Consider the following 21,183-nt stretch of genomic DNA (forward strand, 5'->3'; position numbering starts at 1 on the left):
TAACTGGGAAGTATTGGTGATGGTTGGACTGGATGATCTTCTATGTCTTTTCCAGCCTTGCGAATTCTGTGATTCTGTAGCTTAAGGTAGTGACATGAATTTCAATTACAAATACAGATTTGAAATTCAGTGAGTGCAATGAATGGTGAAATTCTGCCTCCACAGAAGTCAGAGCTAATACCCCTTGTTTGATTTCACTGAGGTTAGAATTCTATTGCCAGTGTTGTTTTCTTGGCTGTGGTCAAAACAAAGCCTGTTAAGCTAACTAAAATAGTACAGTACTTTGAGACAACACATTATTTCTTTATTTCCACTATTATCATGTGTACAGATTTATACAGGAGGGTGTGCTGACTTATTTAAACTGCTGAGAATGTTTGTGCCTGTAAGAAATTTTGCATCCGAAGTGTAAGATTAGGCATAAACAACATGTTTTTGGAGGCAGGCTAATCATATAACTTAGCATGAATTGTTTGTTTCTTGGTATTGATAATCTGTCATTATATGAGAAACATGGAAGAAATCAGCTACAGTATTAGGTAGAAAATGGGAGAAAGACTTTATTGCTTTTTTCTATTACCACGGTCATGCAAACATATACCTCAAAGACTAGCGGCACCTCAGCAGAAATCCACAGCAGAGAGCCTGTGGCCTGCTGGGTTCAGGAAGGAATCTCAGATCATGTATTGCATGCAGTACTTCCAAAATTGATTTAGCTGCTGCCAGTGTACAATATACATGTTAGGGTAATTTAGCTACATAAAATGAAATATAGGTTTATATTTTTAAAAGTCTGAAATAGGGATGCCATTATATCAGTGAGTATACTTCCAGACCAGAACTGCATAGGATTAAAATACAGGATCCCTCTAATGATGGTTATTGCTGGTGGCAATTAGTCACCAACACTGCTGACAGCACAGGCCATGAACTTGCCATGAACTGGCCATGCTTTTCACACCATAGAGAGTTTTTAAGTGTATATGTTTTGGAAAAGGCTTATATTCACAGAGCTGGTCAGAAGTGTACATCTTTTGCTTCACTTTTACACAGTGTTATCAGTATTTTTTCTGTTTCCTCTGTTCACCATATTATTGGTTAAAACATTGAAATGAATTTCTAAGTCCCTTTTAAACTGTTGTAATGAGCAGCTTAATGTAAAGACAAATGAGGCCACTTTGGGAACAAAGACCTTTTAAAATACACATTTACCCCCTACTACATTTCTACCCTTTCATCACACCCTTCTGATCCCTTCTCATTTGGAAGTAAGTATGAGTGTGATCTGTTAAAGTATGTGATGTGTTAAAGTATGCATGCTGTTATAAGCACAGTTTTGAACATATTTGCATACCGTTATAATTTACACTCATGTAAAGCTGTTGCCCATGTGTTTCTTTTTATCCTTTCTGCTATATTCCATTGCTGCAGGAATTTTTAGAAGTATCGCTGAAATTTATAAAATATATTAGTTATTTTGTATATATCTTTCCAGACCTTTAACTAAAGAAAGCATCTTCATTTCACTTCGGAGCCATTTCTTCGTTCTCATACATTTGAAGTGCTATCTATACAAGCAGCTCCCAAAATAACATGCTGAAGTCGATAGAAGATCCCTGAATTTCCAACCTTAACAAAAAATATTCTTTAGTAGCAAAGGGTTGGTTTTTGTTTTGTTTTGGTTTGGTTTTTTTCCAGAGATTTGCTTCTTGCAGTGAGACTTGCACAATTAGACTATATACATCTAGAGTGATGCAGCCAGGGAGCATTCCTGAACACTGGCATTTGATCCTCTGTGCTACTGAATGCTTAGTGCATTGATCAACTCTGATTTCTGCCAATTAGCCGTCTCCCAAACAGTTCCCAAGCACGATTTAGGGTTTATCATGGTCCAAGGCCTAATCCCAAATGGCAGTTTGGCAAAAGCCTCTCAGTGTTGGAAGATTAAATATCAAGTAGTTGCAGGCTTCTCTGACACAATTGGCCTGTTTCAAAAAGAGCAGCTCCAGATGCGTTTAATGTACTGGTATGTATATAGCTCTGTGGTAGTTGAGGAAGGAAGAAAGAGGAACAGGGTTCTGCTGCTGCAGTTGGCTGTTGAATTAGAGTTACCAGATTTGCTGTGAAAGACTATTTCAGAAATCTCAATTAGACAGGACCATCAGATGAGCATGTGTACATATGTATGCTCAGTACTTCTCAAAAATCTTAAGCCTCCTGAGCCTGTTCTATTCCTGTGGATCCACAGATGTACAGAAAACTAAAGTTACCAGCATGTGCAGTGCATAAGAAGGAAGATGCCTTGATCTGTGTGTATAAGTAGTCTTTACAGAGTATACAATAAATACGTTGTATTCCTTATTCATAGTGTATATGTTGTTCACTGTGTATATGTCGTACTTCTATAGCAGGTTTATAAAAGCTTATTATGGCTTAGGAAAAACAAGGTCCTTCCTCTAGAACATGTTTGCATTGCTCCTTGCTATAGTATTTTTTTCCCTTAGCTTTTGCATTTTCAGGCTTGAAGAATTCATTTAGTTTTTTATCATTGCCCTTTTAATTGTTGTACACAGTTAAGGTCCCCAAACTAATCCATTCTAGGAAACTTGTCAGCCAATGAAGTTGGTTTTGTTTGCCTCCTGTGAAGTTATGGATGTAATAGAAGTCTAATAATTGTGTTTCTAAGATGTCAGAGCTTGTCAGCATATCAAGAACAAGAAAACTCAGGTGATTTTAAGTCCCCAAATATATTATTGCTGTGGGGAGAAGGGTATGTGACTTTTCTTTCTATTGACAAAAGCACTTATGGAAACATAGCTCTCAGTGATACTATTCTGGTATGTTTGACACAACCAGTTTTTTAGTTGCAATCAGCACTAACATTCTAAACTCATCCAGGAAATGCCTTTGTACTTTTTCACACCATCCATAGTTTTGTCATAGCCAAATACGCTGCATTTTCTGTAAACAAATCTTCATGACAAAGACATTGACGTCCATAATTAAAGTTGAGTTAGGGAAGGAAGGAAGAAAATAGCTTAACTTGCTGTCACCAAAGTAATGATGAAACTCTTAACTTTCCCTCAAGCAGGTTTGAGAAAAATGGTTGGTTTCTCCATGTTCATCTTGAGCAGGTGATACTAAAAGATTATGGAGCTTCTTGTCATGGTATTACTCATTCTACCAGAATCAGCACACTTATCAAATCAAATTCCATGTTAGCAGTTTTTGTTCTGAATTGACAAGCAAAGATTTTAGAAAAAAAAAAAAAACCACAAAAACTAGTTTTCACTGAAGTAAAAGCATATATAAATACAAACACAAAATGTCTCAGCCAGTACTTGCCAAATTCCTTTATTTATGTTGTGTCAACAGATGAAAAATAGATTCCAGAAAAGAGATAACACATCAGACGTTATGTGCCAGCTGCCAAGGAAAGGTTTTCTCAGTAGCCTTTAGTAACATTTGGACCAAAAATACATGAATGTGCAGCTTTCCAAATTTTGTACAATACAGAGTGCAGCTTCTCTCACAGGTCCTCTGTTTCTGGAACATCGTTGGAATCTGAAGGTTGAATGAACACTACTGGAATATTCTCGGATGTCCATCCTTTAGGAGTCCTATTGAAGGATCTTCTGGTAGCAAGAGGATTTGCGAGAATCATGAATCTTGGATCATTTAGCATCAATAGATTATAATCTGGTACCTTGAATTTAACCAGCTTTGATGCTCTCTCAAAACCACCAAAGGGAGTGGCAACTCTGTAGATTTAGAGAAATAAAATTAAAGTGTTATTTTAAAATTGCCTGTTTTATCTTTATTTATTTATTTATTTATTTATTCCCAGAGATTGAAAAGAATTGAAGTTATTTTAATGACAACAATTACATTCTGAAGACTTTGGGAAAAGAATGCTATTTTTTTCTGGCAAATCATCCCTAAGATCTTCCTGCCGGTAAAGCCCTTTTCAGAGTCATCAGTAGAAAAGTGGACAGAAAAAAATGTTGCAAGAAAACCTCTTCAGTGGTGAGTCACAGTTACTAAACTTACTTCCTTGGCGACAGATCAATCTGCCTGAAAAACATAGTTGAGCATATTCTCACTACTGGGTAACTAGTTTAGGAAGTTCTCACCCCATTTTCTCATATTCCCAGCTGCTTGTTCTTCCCACTACACTGTATTTTGGCACCATATTGTACCAGTGTGTATGTGGGATATGCGATGAATTTTGGGTCACTTATGTCACCTGCATTACAAAAAATAATAATAATAAAAAGCACTGCAAGACAAATGAAGAAAGCAGCAAACCAAAACAGTGCTTCAAAAGGAGGACCTGAAAATCCAATTTTTGCAATCTGCTTTTTAATCATTATGGCACAACAATTGTAACAGTACGAGTGAGGAGGCAGTGAAGTGTAACATCAAGCAGAAGGGAGCAGCCAAAGACAACAGCCTTTGGAAGGGAGAGGAGTGGGTGAGGACTTCTTATCTCAGCTTTGTTGCTGAAGAAAATGTTTATGTAACTAAGCCTTGAAATTCTGGCTGAAATTGGCCCCTAATCTGCAGCCAGTATTATTTCCATGTTATTTGAATGTAAATGTTCCCTCAGATGATAAGCCTGAGAAACTAAAAGATAAGAAATTCTAAGCAGGAACTTACTGTTACATGCATTTGAAAATATGTTAAAACAGAAGTAATTCCAAATACTTCCCATGATTCTTTTATATTTGCCAGTTTCTAGGATAAAAATAAAAATAGGAGAGCGGTGAGGAGGGGTGGAGAGGGAGAGGTGTTTCTCTTTTTCCAGAACCCTTTGTATAAGCAAACGTGACCAAGCAGACATGCTTGTTTTTGTCAGCCATACAACTTAGCCAGGATATAGTCTGGCCAATGATCTTTAAGTTGCACATTAACACTTGATATCTGTAAATATACATATACAGTAGTATTGGACAGTTTTTTGGACAGTTTTTTTTTGTGTGTTTTTCTTTTCTGGTGGAATTTCTTTAGCCCTGGTAGGTTTTGTGTATTTGGTGCTAAACAGATCTGCTGGTATGTATTTCCAGTGGCTCCAGGTGATAGTATAAACCCAGAGTAACAGACACTAAAGAAAGATAAATTGAGAATCTGACTAGGGTTTCCGACAAGGTAGCAATGGATAAAACATCACCTACGGGGCAATTAAGTGCTCAAAAATAAAGGGTTTAATACATTAAAAAATAAAATAAAAAAAAATCTGTGACCTAAAAGAAATATTACTGCCCAGGTACTGCACAGATGATTCACTGAATTATAATACAAGCAGGCTTTGAAGCTGCAGGGCACTGGGAATCTCACTACAGTTTGTTAAAGGCACTGTTATTGGTGCTGAAATGGTAAAGGACAAAAGAGATAGTGTTAAATCCTGAGGTCAGTCAGGCAAGATATAAAAAAGTCATGAAAGTTCTGGGCATGCACACTTAGGAAGGGAAGAAGGCTGCTTTGGATTAAACTCTTTCCCAGATGAAGATTTTGCAGCAACCACTCCGGGCATTAAACTCTCTTGAGGTCAAAGGGAATTCTTTTCACACAGTGCCTGTGGTATCAATCTTCTCCTGTCTTCTAGGTCACAGTGCCAAATTGGATACTGCATGATACTGATTAAAAATAATTGCTTGATAATTGGCACAGAGTGAATGTGGTGATCTACATCTTACAGGATAATAAAGATTGTTTTAATTGCTGCTCTAATTAAGATACTCATTCTCACATTGCTGTAATATTTAATCCTCATCAATATATAAATAAAAGGAACAATCAAGATGAATAGAACAGTAATAGCTGTATAAAATCCAAAAGTTTTTTATAGTGTAATACTTCCTTTTTTTAGTATTTTATTCTTCTAAGTAGAATATATTCCTCTACACAACAGAAACAGAAGAGTGTTCTAAAATAATTCAAGTGGCTTTTCTGGGGAAAAACATATTAGTTCCTATGTGAAGTCTGACCACAGAGGATTACGCATTCTTGCGTGTTTGGCAGAAGCACATGCCAATCAGCATAAAGGATAGTGTGGTAATTGGCTAATAGATGTGGATTTTCCTTTACAGCAGTGGTATATTTATTGTGAGCAATAACTTGTCTGACAACATGGTGTTATAATGACCTGTGTTGTAAGCTCTGATTCATTGTATAGAAACCTAGAACTCATACGTAAAAATTCCAGGAATCATTGCTCATAATAAGGGCAGAAATCCTGGTTCAGAGCCATAGGAAGTGGAACCAGGAAGCTTAAGAGACTGTTTAATAACCACTTTGCATGTTCCTGAAAAGCTGATGCATGATTTAATATCAGGCATAACCAGGTTTTCATCTGTTTTGTTAGGGGTTCTTGTTTTGGTCTTAGTCTTACTGTATATTTTATTGTCTCAAAATAGGAGATTACTTGCAGATGATTATTCAGGAAATTTTGAGGTAAATCTATTAGCAGCTTAAATTACATCATTTTGAAAAATGTGAGTTTCACAAATAAAAATGGGACTATTAATCTCAGAACATTTTGCTTATTCTGTTGATTCTATGTGAAAAGGAGAAATAAGAGCAGAAAACATGATCCTACAAAATGCTCAGACCTTCATGGTTAAGTTACTGCAAGAGCTAATGCCAGTTTGGCAGGGGTATTTAGGTGCTAAGGAACTGGCTAAACATTTAGTCTTCTCTAATCTCTTACATTAGTTGGAGTTAGGCAGCCAAAATTCCTTTGAGGATCTGCTTCTTGGCTTTTTTACAATATAGTTCAGAATCCATTAATCAATAAAAGCAGAGCCCAGTCCAGATGGACTGGATTCCTTTAGTGTTTTTGGAACAGTAGTCTTTGGGAATTAAGAAGGCTGAGCAATAATTTGTCTGGTAGGACAGACAGAACCAGTCAGACTTGCTTGCCTTATGTGAGCAAGATGTAATGCTTTGTGTGTCACACGTAATCCAAACTTTGATATTTTATTCAGTTTCAGGAAGGCATATGCAATAAAGGTACTAAATTAACTGATATTACAAACTCATCAGCATATGTTAATTTCCCTGAAGGAACCTCCAAGAGGAATCAGGACATGGCTCTGTTCTGAAGCACTTCTCTGTGAGCACAGATTCCTTTTCTTTCGGGGGAGAAAGGGTAGCCTTGTCTGAAGAGTCTTCTTACAGTGATAGTAACCCAGTTTCTCTGATTGTACGTTCTGTCTAGTGCTAGCTGCAGTTCAGCCATTATTAGCTGTCTCACAAAAAGCCCTGCATCAGAAGGCAAATGTGCTTGTTGTTTGTTCCACTGCCTCTTCCTTCATTGACCTGCCAGCATTACAAGATCCCTGCAGTGTAAAATGCTTGCTAGATTCCAGCTAATACTACTGTGAATTCCTTAATTTTGATTCTGCTACAGTTAAAGTCAGTGATAAAAAATGGCACTGCTATGTGCTCCAGTGCTACCAGTTCATTGCTGGCAGTGAAAAACAAAACCAGCAAACTAAAAAAACTGAATGCTGGTGAACTCTGAGTATACTTCTAAGCCATGTTTGTGTGGGGCTATTCCGTCACATCAAGTGTCCCTCACCCTTAAATTCGTGTTGCTGGTTTGTCCTGGAATGTGGAAAGCTGAAAGGATCCTGAATATGGTGAGTGAAATCCAAGTGCCGTGTTGATGGATACCACTGCACAAACTTGGGGAGAATCTCAGGCCTGTTTCTTTGGGAATTCTGCATCACACATGCTGTTAACCACACCCTGTCCTGACTAATGATGACTGTACTAGTGTTTTGCTGGAGAACAGGCATAATGGTACTTTGTTGAATGATGAATCATGATAGAAAGCCTTCATTGATGCCCCCACACTTCAAATGTTTAAAACACTGTCATTTGCTTTCTCCCCAAGACTGCAATTAAAGACATCAAAGATGCTGTGACCTAGATTAGATAACTTGCTAGTATCTAGAAACAAAAGACTGATAAAGTTTTCCTTCTGCAAATGTTCAGATCTGTTTAACTACATTGGCAGCTGCATCTATTTTAACTGAAGCTCATCTGTGATTCTTCATTTAATACAGTTTTGCCCCAAATTCAACACCTGAGAACAAACATGATGTACAACTGCCGCTGGACGTTTAAAGTACGCTGTGGCACTTTCACTCAAAACCCATTGCTAGTACTGTTGAATTGCCGTGTCAAGTGACAGTATGTGTGTGAAAAAAGCTTTTTTTTTGCAATATATGTCTCTTTAAGAATGAACCTAACTGCTCATATATAGTATTCTAGAGGTGATAAAGTCCTCTGTTGAATTGCAAATGCTGTCCAGAAATATAAAATTGATTGCATTAGAAAGACTGTGGTTCTTTGTCTAGATGTCAGGCCATGCAATTGTTAGCAAAGAGGTTTAGGTCCTTTTTGCTGCTTCTAAATCTGTTTCTTTCATTTTCTGAAAGCAACAAGTACAGAGAGTATTTTAAAAGATCTAGGAACTCAGGTTCAGACAGTAGTTTCTCAACTTGCATGTAAGCTGCTTTATTGTTCAGCTAGAGAAATAAAGATTGTTTATTCCCTCTGACCCAACTCTGGTTTATTTTCATTATTCTGGCAGAGGTCACATTCAGCCTTCTCTGTAATATTTGTGGTTAAATAGCTTGGCAATTGCAGGTCGTGTGCATGCTTTCAATCCCACTATCAGGCGGTCCACTCTATCCGTTTTTACAAGAGTAGACATTAAACTCATGGCTCTGAGATCCTCCCCAGTAGGCAAGTATCTTGAATTTCAATTTTGAAAATTCATATTTCTTTTGGAGCTTCTTCTTTCTCAAAATATACCAGAGTGTACTGGATGTATCTTTTTTTTTTCTGGATTCTTTTTCTGAATTGTTGTTATTTTCATTGAGGAAAATAGTGTTTTTGTTAAAGTATCATGGATTATATCTCTGTGTCTTGCATTTTGAATCTATCAGATAGTTTCACAATCTGGATCTATATGTATCTTGCAAGTTTCAGGTTGGTTTTTTTTTTATGGCAGTTGAAGGGTGAATAAGGAAGAAATCTGAGCAGTTACTGTTATATAGAGGACAACTAACAGATTATGGGACCACAAAGCAGCTAGAAATTCACAAAAAAGCCATCAGATACTGTCTCAACTCACTGAGACATCCCTATTAATGCACTCTGTGCCTGATGCTGTCTTTCAACAGTGATGACTTGTGTGATGGACTTGAAATCTCTCTTGTGTGAGGGAGCACTGATTCTTTCCCTATTTCTATGTATATGTATCTTTGGCTATTTTTTTTCCCTTTCAGTTGCAATGACCATAGCACACAAACTGTGCTGCTACTGTTTCAATGTTGGCAGCCGTAGTATATATCTCAAATTTGTATTTTTGTTTTGCTTACTGGCAAAAGTGTGTTACATGCTTATGATGTGCGTTATATTGTAATAGGATATAAAAATTAGTGTGGTGTTTGCAGTGCCAATTTTGATGTATTGCAGTTCTTGCTCCATGCACTCACAGTTGAGGCCCATCTATGGTACAAATCCAAGTGGTGTTTGGGGTGTTTTTCACTAAATATATAACTGTGAACTTTTAAAGTAGGTTGCCATCTGTCTGTTATTTTGAGGAAGGAGTTTAGGCTTGGCTAAGATGTGGTGAATAACTGTCCGTGGCTTTGATAAATAACAATAATGTGAATTGAGTTGAATGATGTCATTCATTGATAGCAGTGAATGATGGGTTTTAAAACTTTCAAGATATCTCCAAACCATTATTGTTAATAATCGTCAAGAAGCTCTACCAGAAAGCCTCAGCATACAAGCTACTATATAAGAATCTTTATTCTCAGACCTCCTATTTCTAATGTATTTTGAAGTCTGCTTGTAATGCATGTGCTAATTTATTACCAAATGTTTTCAAAGATACATAAAAAAACATGTGATAAAACATGCATGCTGTGAGCTGTTTTGTCTGTGGCACTGCTAAGAGGGGTAGAGCTCATTGTGCTACCATTGCCTACAAAACCAGCCAGCACGGTGTGAGCTGTAAAATAAATAAATAAATAAAATTGAAGAAATAAAAAGTAAAAATAAAAGTGATTTGCCTTATATAGCTTACAAGCCAAGTGTTACTGAGAGTTTCACTGATGGGTCTTATGAGGTCATTATACCGTACCTGCCAAAGTCAACAGAAACACTGGAAAAAGTTTGAAGTGTTACTATATCCTGTAGTATTTTTTATGTCTCTCTTTGTTTCCTTTTTTCTTTCTCTAGTTCTTTCTTTATCTTTCTTTTATTCAATATTTTCAACAATTAATCTTCCATTATTTGTTCTATAATTATTGTTGGGCCCACACTACAGAGACTTGTTACTTCTTAAAGCTCTTGTTTGCTACTTGTAATCTGTGTAAATTTGGGGGGATATACTTGTAAGTACAGGCGATGTGTATTTTTACATCTGCTGGAAACATTTTGTGTCACAGTAATTCTTTTTCTCCACTTTAAAGTTCAGCGTTCACTCAGAATTACCTGTTAAAGCTCCTGTAGTCTGGCAGTTCTGGCTTTGCTTCAGGTTTGAAAAGTTTAGGATATAAGGCTTCCAGCAGCTCTGGATCATCCCTAATGGCTTCTATCCAAGGAGACTGATAATACTTTGGCACAGAAGTGGTGTTGAACTTTTCAGGAGGAATTTCTTTTAGTGGTCCAGAATATCCTGCAAGGAGATGATGGCAAAACCAGTATAACAATAGATTGCCTTTTTGATTCTTTATAATCATCCTATGAAAATAGGAAGTGATATTACCATCAGTTAAGGTTAGATAAAATGAACTACTGAAACAAATGGGTTGACCAAAGCCACTCAACAGCAGATAGGTCACTGAGTGCATTTGGAAAATTTCAGATAATTGCTCTGAAGTATTTTACTCTCTTTTTTAGGCTACATTTAATTTAGCCTTATTTAAAATTATTCATGTAGTCGTAAGAATCTGTTTGATTATAAGAGTATATCAATGCAGTCCTTGGCCTGAATTAACAAACAGATTTTTCTCTGCATAAACATCTGAGGGTCAGGCTCTGATCAGAGTTTTAATAAGCAAGTAAAATCCATATTCAGTGTGATTTCTTCTGCAAACAAGTACATCATGGCAAGAGCAAATATAGCAGGAGGAAAAACAGACCTGAAAGTACAGTTTGAAGAATTAAAATCATCGAGGGATTATCCTAATATGTGAGTTACAGTATTTATTTGAAAAACAAAGGAAATCTATTTTCCCTTTTATCCTTATTCTGCATCTAGCTCTACAAAGTAATGCTATTTTCTCTTAAAAATGTAAGAAAAGAAACAAAAACAAACAAAAAAGACCTACCCTGTGGTTTAATAACTATTTATTTCACCAGAACTAAAGCAAATTCTTTTTACCATTCTCAAATGTGAAGATTTCTACCATCTCATAGCAATGGAAAAGACCTCTATTTGAACTGTATTTGTCCCGTGTATGCACAGAGTCTTAGCATTCTCTAACAGAGTAGCATTGACCTAGTTTACGTAGACTGGAAAAGGTCTGCACAAAACATGCATTGAGTAATTCCAAACAAAGAATGAATTTGTAAAAAAACCAACAGTGTGCTCATGGATAATTCATAAACAGGAAGAAAGGATATATCACTGGATAAATTAATCAGAACAAATTAGCCTTCTCTAGTCTTAGAGAATGCAAAATAAGGCCTTCCGTCAGCTCACTGCTTTTAATAAAGAAAACAGTATCTTCACAGTTAAGGACTTAAATAAAGCAGAACTTTGTTTTTAGCTGGGCCAAATTCCTCTTTAAGTTACTTCTATATAAAAGAGTCCAGCAAAACTTGCAATTACTTCATATTTACATTTATGGGTAATTAAACTACAATAGATAATTTTCAGACTGTTGAGCATTGCATTGTGGTTTAGAAACTAGGGCGATGTAAATGCGGTGTATTAGTCTAATTTAACAGCTGAGGAGGTTTCTCAATATTTATAGGATCAGTAAAAATATGAGCAGTTTCACCAAATCATAGTGCATGTTTTAGTTGAAGAAAAAGTAGTACAAAAGGCATATAAAATCTTTAAAAATGAACAGAAGCAACTAAACTGTACTGCTTTAAATTTCCATGGGAAATTCTGATTAGTTATCTTAACTGAATTTATGAATTTCTAACAACAATTCCATTATTAAATTATGGTTAATGGCGTTGTTTCATAAAGAGCTCTGTCACTTGCTGTGTAATGAACACTAAATATAATTCGTATCTAAGAGTTAATGTATTACCTGGGGCAATGTTGTCAGGATGTGGTGGGCTCCGGGGATCAGGTGTATTAGGGGGTGTCATTGGAGCATGCTGGGGAATTCCTTCAACACTGAGGCCATCCATTTTAACACTGTGTATGGGCTCTCCACGCTGCATTCAAGTAGAAATAAACATCATCAATAGCAAAAGCAAAAAGAAAAAAGAAAAAAAAAAAAGAAGAAGAAGAGTTCATCCATGATTCTCTTTTGAGGGATCCCCAGATCTGAGACCCAGGGCATGCTATCCAGAGGCATACTGTCCTGCTTTTAGGTACCATTTTTGCTGGACAGCATTCCTCGGGGCTTTCTAGTTGTTATCCAGAAGATTAAACAATTTCTCAACTCTCTTGCAATGGCTATGTAAGCTAAAGTGAATAGTCTATCAGTCTATCAGTGTTAAGAGTGGCATTACAGCACAATTTTAAATGTATGTATTTCAAGTGTGTGAAAGCTTTATATGAAGAATTGAGAGTTTGAGGAGTTAGATCAATAGGAGGCCTAATTACCATCTAACTAAGTTGTCTGACCTTTTCCTAAGTTAAGATCTATTTAATTACTGATGCGCAGTCTAAGAAGAGAGTTCATCCCTTCTGTTGCTCACACTGGTTACAATAATATCTGCCTGTACCTGCAGGCCGTGTGGTTCACAGCAGACAGTAAGTTCTGTTACTTTGACAGGAGGCTGATGGATGGCTAAATGCTAGGAGTTGTGATGTGCAAGACAGGGCCCCTCACTACCTGAATATTCAATGAATCCCTTAGGTTTGAGCCATTAGTGTTTCAAAGCACTAATTCTTCAAAGCTTCTTTTCCTATCTCAGTTGAAAACCCACTGCATTTGTTTAATTGATTTTGTTTGGGATTTTCTTTTCCTGTATTTATAATAGAAATAGCAACTTCACTTTAGGTCACTTTCTGAAGTTTAATGATACGGCGTTATTTTCCACTCTGCTGTTGGGTCATCAGTTCTAAGGAAACATCTAAAGGCTTAATCATTGTTGCATAAATATAGAATTGGAGTTTCATAAGAAGTCAGTACCTTATTTTAGCTATGACGCATAAACTAAAAGTAATTTAAATATATACAGTTTTAGAGTAACAGTTTCTTTAAGTAAGAAAGCAGATACTCAATTCTTGTTTTAACTCGAAACAAACAGAACAAATCAAGGAAGTCTGTTTTGGAGCCATCCAGAGGTATGTTAGAGAGATTAACTTTGGCAGACAGAATCATCTGATGAAGAAGACAATGTCTAAATAGGCACTTATGGGAGAGGAACAGAAACCAAAGAGGAATAATTTCTTCCATTGTCAGAATGTCATACTGAATGTACATCATGCGTGGTTTGTGTGTTTTTGTGAGAAATACTGCAGAAGATGTAGAGAGATCCTCAAAATTTGCATAAGAATGGCAAATTACAAACTTTCTGCTCCCAAAGCCTCCTTATGAGATGCACTTATACAAAAAAAGTTTCGTTAGAGTTGTGATGGAATTAGAGGGGCTGCTTGCATGCTGTATTAGACTACATGTAGAGTGCTAACACTCAAGTAATTAAACCTTCACCACACTGGAGAGCTAAACAAAATGTATGAATGTTTTTCTCTTTATTTTCAGACATTAAACAAGTGGTTTAAGTATTTTGCCAAGGCCACAGGTGAGACAAACATCAGGTACACTTAATGCTATGAGGATACCCAGGGTACTGCTAATGCTTTAGCCCATTTCCTGAGAGATGAGTTCAGAAAATAATTGTCTTTCTGTGACAAGATTTATCCTTTGTCTCCTTGTTCTTCCTAAAGCTACAAATACATCACACAGAACGTTTGTCACGAGCACAAAAGGAACCCCAGGCTTGTTTCACTGTGTTTTGTTAGCAAGTTATTACAAAATACTCACATTTCTTGGCTTGTTTGCAACATAATGATAATTTTCATATGTGTATTTATCAGATCTCCGCTGACGTCTCTTGAAGAGTCTTGCACCTCTGTTGCTGAGTGTTGATAGTTCCTCTACCATGATGTCTCTTGGCGTGCTGACCTTTTTTCCAAGGTTTAAGCTAGGTGAGACTGCAATACAGTGAATAAATACATACCCATATTTTTCTTAAATGCCTGATGTTGCACACCCTACACCTGAAACCCAATAACACATCAGGGCATAATTATCTAATACATAGAGGGAGCTTTATTTGGAGTTAGTGAAATTGATCATTCTTCCAAAATTTTGGAGTAGAGTATAGAACACTGCAACCATGTTTTTCAAAGATGCCAAGTGCCCCAAGCTCCACATTTATTTCAGTTGAATTACATTTAGCTGTTCTGAAAATTGGATCATCATTGTCATGCATGGAGACTTAGGAAAACTGGCTTCTGCTGAAACGAGTAACAAAATTCCATCTCACCTCAGCATTCTCAAATTAAACCTTGAGTTAACTGTGTTCTGCGCTGGATAGATGAGCAAGTAGCTCCTTATAAACACAACTATCAGTTTCTTATCGCTTATATAAATTTTATTTTTAATTATTCTTTAATATTCTACCTCTTATTTGGAAATCCGGGACATTTTGTACTTTAAGAAAAGTTTGTATTAGAATGTCTATATTAAGTAACATATTATATTTAAAGAAATCTTCAAAATAAAGCTCAATGTTAAAATGAGATACAGAACAAAGATCAACAATATCCTTATTAAAAATTATGTGTTTAAAATATTTATTTTTTATTCTCTCTAAGCAAAAAGTTACAAGCAAGTCTCAAAACTTGACACTTTCAGAAACTGAACTATAAAATGCAGTGTCAGTTTATTCACTGTTCAGGAAAAAAATTCTTGTATTTTATTTACCGGGCTCCTAGCAGATTTGAAAATGAAGATGTCTAAGTAGAAGAAGGGGAAGATCAGTTTAGACTATGGATGGAGAACATGGAACATCCAAAACTTTACTGATCATCTCTGTGGTGATGTTCTGTAAACAGGGATGTTTGTGTCACTGAGGAAGCTGATGCTGAGTAGTCACTCTCTTACTAGTTGTCCTCAATCTGTAGATAAAGCTTGGAACTGACAATACAGTAACTTCAAGACTATACAAACTATTTTGTATTAATTTATTTCATCTTAGAACTTAGAAAAATTGAAAAAATGTAACAATAATTGGATCAGATAGTAAAACAAATTTTTAACGAAATGATTTCCTGTTGACACTTTTATTAATAATTATCATTTTGATAATTAAAATTATTCTCAGTTATTCTTGAACTTCAGGGGAAAAAAATGAAGATGGAATGTGTTTCAAAGATTACATTGAAGACATGCATTATATTTATTCAATTCACTTATTCAAGATCACAATCAGTTATTTCTTTAATAATAAGACCACCCATTGTTTACATTCTCTTATAATCTACAGGGTATAAAATTCTGAATTTCATCATGTATCTTAATGCATTACAATGAAACCTAATTAGATGTAAGGCACTGTATCTTGCTTCCAGGTTAATCAAACAGGAAGCCCAATCTAAAATTAGCAGTGCAAATTAATTATCTGCATAGGTACCTAATGTCAAAGTTAATACTGCAAACGCTGGGGGGTGGCAAAAAATAGGAAAAAAAAAAAAAAAAAGAGGTTTTTATTTTTATTTTCTGTGTACATGGTATATGTAATGTGATCTATATCTCCTAGCAATTATATGATGGAAAAGCAACATGTAGTGCTGACATTTGGGAAAATACAGTTGAGATATGTGCATTAAGCATCTAGCCTAAGCTGTATTAAATGAGTTTTCCATGAAGTAAATCAAACAAGTTTATAGGCCATGGACTGTATCACCACTGATCCACTTTTGTTCTTACTGATTTCAATTGAATGCTTGCAGTGGATTTAATTGGAGCTAGAGCAAGCTAATTGTATCATGCATGCTCTTCTGCTTTATTAATAGTATGCAGAAAGAATCCTAACACACTCCTGTTATTTGTTAGCTAAAAACAGAGAGTTCTTAACATGGAAGAAAATGACTCAGCTTGTCCAACACAGACATATCAGTGACAGATAATGGTGGGGATTTGGCTCTGAGGTTGAGATAAGTGTACTAGTTACTGGCCTGTAGCCTAAAATTTTGACCCACAAGTCATATTTTGATTTTCTTCTTTTTCATGGTTACTACAGGGCTATGGACTGTTGAATGGTTTTATGGTGATAAGAGATGAAAAGTCTACTCCTCAGATCAGCAACATTTTCACACAGAAAAGTTTTTTCTTTGCTGTCCAGTAGTATATAAATCCTGAGCCAAATAAATCCTGATCTCTGTCCAAACTACCCTTCATTTGCCTGGGGGCATGGAGGATGTTAACAGTTTTGGGCCTTGCTGTTCCTTTACATATAAATATGTACTGTTATTGCAAATGTTTGCTATAGGCTCAAAGGTACTTCGTAGACCGCAGTTGTGTACTATTGTGTATCTAGGCAGCAACCCAGAAACATAGGTGTGAAGTTCAGTTGAATCCCCTGCCAACTAAAATCTAATCTGCTGTCTAGTTCATGACGTGTCTAGGGATTGTTTCAGTGTCAGTTCAGGAAAGGTGATGAAAAATGAGAAAAGGAGAACATTTAGGGCATGGCATAAAGAGAATATCTCCAAGTGCGCCAATACAAAAAGCCTCATAAATTGACATGAATGCTGGAAGTTTATTTCATGGTTTAACCTTAATCTTAGTCTGGTTTCATTTCTATATTTGTTCTGGCCAAGTCAACTCTATTCTGCACTTAAAGTCTTAGCAAACTTCATTTAAATATGATTTACATGTTTCTTTCTGCATATTTTTTCCCTCAGTCCCCTTTGGTCTTCAAGTTTACAGTCTTCTCAAGGCCTTTGTTTGGATTATAAATTTTAATAATGAATATTATATTTGTTATGGTATCAGAAGTAAGAATTTGTAACTTCATCGTAAGAGAGTTGTTTAGCTACTGAAGAACACACTTAAGAAACTGGACAGAATTAGACACGAGGTTTGGGTTTAATTGAATGCTAATCTGAGGAACTCCAAAGACTTCCTTAAATGTACATATGTACACATTTGTATGCGTCTACCAACTAGGTTTAGAAATTTCATGATACATCCAATTCTGCCAGAGAAACGAAAAAGTATTTGTAAGGTCATAATATTCCTGATGCTGCTGTAGTCCTATAGACTCTCTTCTGAGACCATAAGAGGGTGTCTTTTACTGCAGCATTTTATGACACATAGAACTTAAGAAGGATACAAAGTCATTTTCTATAGCCCAACAGGAAAATGCGGACTTTCAGTCATTACCAACCAAGCCCAGATTTAAGACACTCATAAAACTTGAATGACTTTGTGTCTTTTCCACAACTGATTCTGCTGTGAATATCATTTGCAAGGAGTTTAAGGTTCAGTGTTTGTGTGAAAGCGTTGTAATAAAAAGGAGCTAAAATCAAAACGCAGGAGGTAAACTTCTGAGTGTCATCCCAAGCCAAAAGGACTTGCACTACAGATCCTCCTGTTACTGTTCATCTCTGTCAATGCTCTAGTGTTTGTAACATCTGTGAAACAGTATTTTCTTTCCAGATGAAGTTTAGTTTTTAGGTAATTTCCAGGTGCAGGACCTTCATTGTAAACAGAGATGCACAGCATAGAATGACAGCATTTTTAATTCACAACTGGGGGGGGGAAATAAATTGTCAAAATTAAAAGAGAAAAATTTATTCCTTTAAAAATCAGATTCATCTCTGATTTTTTGAAGAATAGTTCACATTTGGTCCTAGAGAATTAGTGTTCAACTTGTCTTATCATGGCTTTGGTTATCCTTCTATTTCAGAATTTGTTTCACTTAACTTGTATAATTTAAAGTTGTAGACTCTTAGCACACATATTTCATGAATATTATATATATTGTTAAATGTTTATATCCCAGGCATCCAAAGAAGAAGAGAGAGAAGTAGAATACAAGGTTGAGGTGTTTGTATTGTCTTCAATGGCTTTGTATCACAGCTATGTCTTATAAAACAAGTTGCAGTATCTGTTTATATCTACATGTATGAGTCTAACTTGACAACAAAGCTGATAATACATAAGTAATAAAGGGACAGATTATATAAGCTGAACACTGGTATCCAACAATTCCAATGGCTGCCAGAACTGCATGGTAAATTTATTAGTATCGGAATGGACAGTATCAACATTTACCCTTTGAAATTCATTATTCTAAACAGTTTTTCTGCACTGAAAAGCTTACTGACTATTTCAGGAACATATGGTACTTTCAGTACAAAAAATCTGAGTTGTAATGAAATCTGTAAGGGCAGTCTGGGTTTTAGACTTAAGTGTATGTTCAGTTGGGAATAAAAAGAGGGAAGAGGAATTGAAATTACTGGGGAAAGAAAAAGTAATTTTCAGTATTAGGACTGGGCACTGCGATATATTGCTTTTTTTTCTAAATTCTTTAGGTTTCTGGTCCTGCTCTTCCTGCAGTCAGATTGGTTAATGAGTTTGTACAGAAAACCTCCCAAAACTCTCTGCAGCAAAAGACCACAAGAAAATTCTTTTATTACTGGAATTTAATGTCCAGTGCTTTATCCTATGCAAGCAGTATGATTTGCAAAAATTGTAAGTATTGGCTGAGCTCTCTGTTTTTTCAGTGCTACTTGTGGAGTACTTAACATTTTAAAAAGAATGATATTTTACATAGATGGTAAAAAAAGATTCATGGGAAGGATTAGAAGGATCTTGAAAAGCACCCAGCAAATACCTAGTGAAAGCCAAGAAGACCAGTATTCCCAGGTGAAATAGTTGCTTCTGAAGGTGTCACACTAGAAGCATAATTTTAATAAGCTCTTTTTGACCATTGAGCTACCTTCTCATGTTTACATTTTCATCAGTGCAACAACAGAAGAGTAAAATTTCTGCATATAAGATGAACTGATGGCTATGAATTGGGAGAAAATGTCCACATTGATAGCAGATTTTGTTAGTTACAAAGATTAATTGTCAGGAACAGAGCTGGAAACAATTGTTTCAAAATTTTTTATCATTCCTATTAAAAAAAAAAAAAAAAGCCAAAAAAAAACAAACAAAAAAAAGATACAGGCAGATCAGTGTGTTCCTCAGATGATAGCCATTTAAAATGGAATGAAGTCATGTTATTAACCCCAAATAATGTTCTGAAAGGCTATCCTAGCAGAATGTACATCAGCTGTTAGATTACTTCATTCCTTCACAGCAGTTGTTCATCTGAAAATAGCTTTCAAATGAAAAGAGGCAACTACAAAAGGATTAGTTACCATAGGCAGCATGATACTCCCCCGAGATTATTTATGGCAAAACACTCAGAGACAAAGCTGTAAGAGAGTTAAACTCTGTGATTAAAAATGTTTTAGGGAGGGCTAGAGGACAGTGCATATAGAGTAAGTTGGGTTCAGCGCTATACCATTTCTCTGTATTTCATCCATAATGGCTGATGCTTGTTCTTTCCTCTCTTTGACCATGGCAGAATGTGATAACATTGTGATTTTCTGATACGATTTTTCCTTGCTGAAAAAAAACACACATTTTTACATTGTTGAGCCAGCTTGTGCTATTAAGCCAACTTTAATTTCTGACAGCATGTTTAGAACAGCTGAATAGTGATTTTTTTATTTCTCCTTTAGAAATACAGTGTTTTTAGCTAGGCAAAATGCACTGGCAGTTTCTGCTTGCAGTTGGATGCTAGAAAGTATTTACATGGATAGAAAGTGCCAAAGAATGAACTTTGAGTTGGATACATACATTTTGCAGCAAAACTAGTGTCAGAGATTTAGGCCTTTGCATATACGCAGTACGTTAAAAGATTATTTCATAACTAATATTTTAATTATGTCTTGTATTACATTTTCAAAAATGTTATGCTGATATTTCTTAACGTAATAAAGAATTTGAGGAACTAAATCAGATGCTCTGGCATCTTTAAAGAAAGTGCATTTCTGACTAGGTTAAAAAATAAACATCTTTTAAATTGCAGAGCCAAGAGGTTACATACATGTCTTTTATCTGCTAGTTTGTATGACAGTTAATGACAAAATATTTCAGGAAACAATACACTTACCGTACTGTTTCTTTGTGCAGCAAAAAAGTGATCTCAACTCTTTAGTTGAAGCTTCAGGAGTTTGTTATAAATGGGGTTGACCTGCCTGGTCCAGGATGGTTTCTACCCTTGTGCTTGGATCTGCATGGTACCTAGTACTGAGACAAACTGGGGGCTGATCCTCTTCAAAGGGATTGGCATCCAGCTGACATCAACTAGTTATATATAGAATCAAACACTCCAGCCACTCATATCTTCCTGGCAAAAGAAGAGAACAGGAAAGATTCAGCTGTACCCACAACAAAGAGAGTTTATATCCCTTTAAGAGCTTATTGGAAAATTCTGTGGAATGCGCCCCTCATACTCATACAGATCATCTCCTCATCACCTCCGAGAGCAATAATCTATGTCTTAAAGTCAGGAAGGAGACATTTAAAAATACGGTATTAAATATATGGATGAACAAGACTAGATCAGATGAGAATGGCATGGGCTAATCCTTAGTGAAAGATGAAACCATACTTCAGTAGTGGTTGATGGCTAAAGTCAATAGCAGATGGCTGATAGACAAAGTCTGTTCTGAAAAAGAAATGAGACTTCTTGTTAGTTTTATAAGTGGTAGAGAGTAATTTTCAGTATTATAAATGGCTGGGAGTCATTTCTCAACAAACACACACACCCCCAACTGTGATTCAAAATCTTATCATTTTCCTTGTGTGTTAGGAAGATAAACCTGCAGCAGTGTGAAAGATTGTCAAATTCAGCATTCCAGGATACTGTTGTGCCATCCAGTCAAAGAAA

General features: G+C 35.9%; 1 protein-coding gene across 1 annotated transcript; it reads right to left on the reverse strand.

The window, feature by feature from the left end:
- Positions 1–3,330: 3,330 nt before the first annotated feature.
- MYOZ2 (myozenin 2) lies at positions 3,331–20,562 on the reverse strand. Its single transcript, XM_015861933.2, has 6 exons — positions 20,404–20,562; positions 19,750–19,853; positions 14,208–14,377; positions 12,297–12,426; positions 10,522–10,705; positions 3,331–3,761 (listed from the first exon to the last, which is right to left on the reverse strand). Exons 2-6 carry the CDS (start codon positions 19,823–19,825, stop codon positions 3,530–3,532), a joined length of 792 nt encoding a protein of 263 aa, XP_015717419.1. The 5' UTR covers positions 19,826–19,853; positions 20,404–20,562; the 3' UTR covers positions 3,331–3,529.
- Positions 20,563–21,183: the final 621 nt, after the last annotated feature.

The sequence above is a fragment of the Coturnix japonica genome, chromosome 4 (assembly GCF_001577835.2).
Source record: "Coturnix japonica isolate 7356 chromosome 4, Coturnix japonica 2.1, whole genome shotgun sequence".
NCBI lineage: Eukaryota > Metazoa > Chordata > Aves > Galliformes > Phasianidae > Coturnix > Coturnix japonica.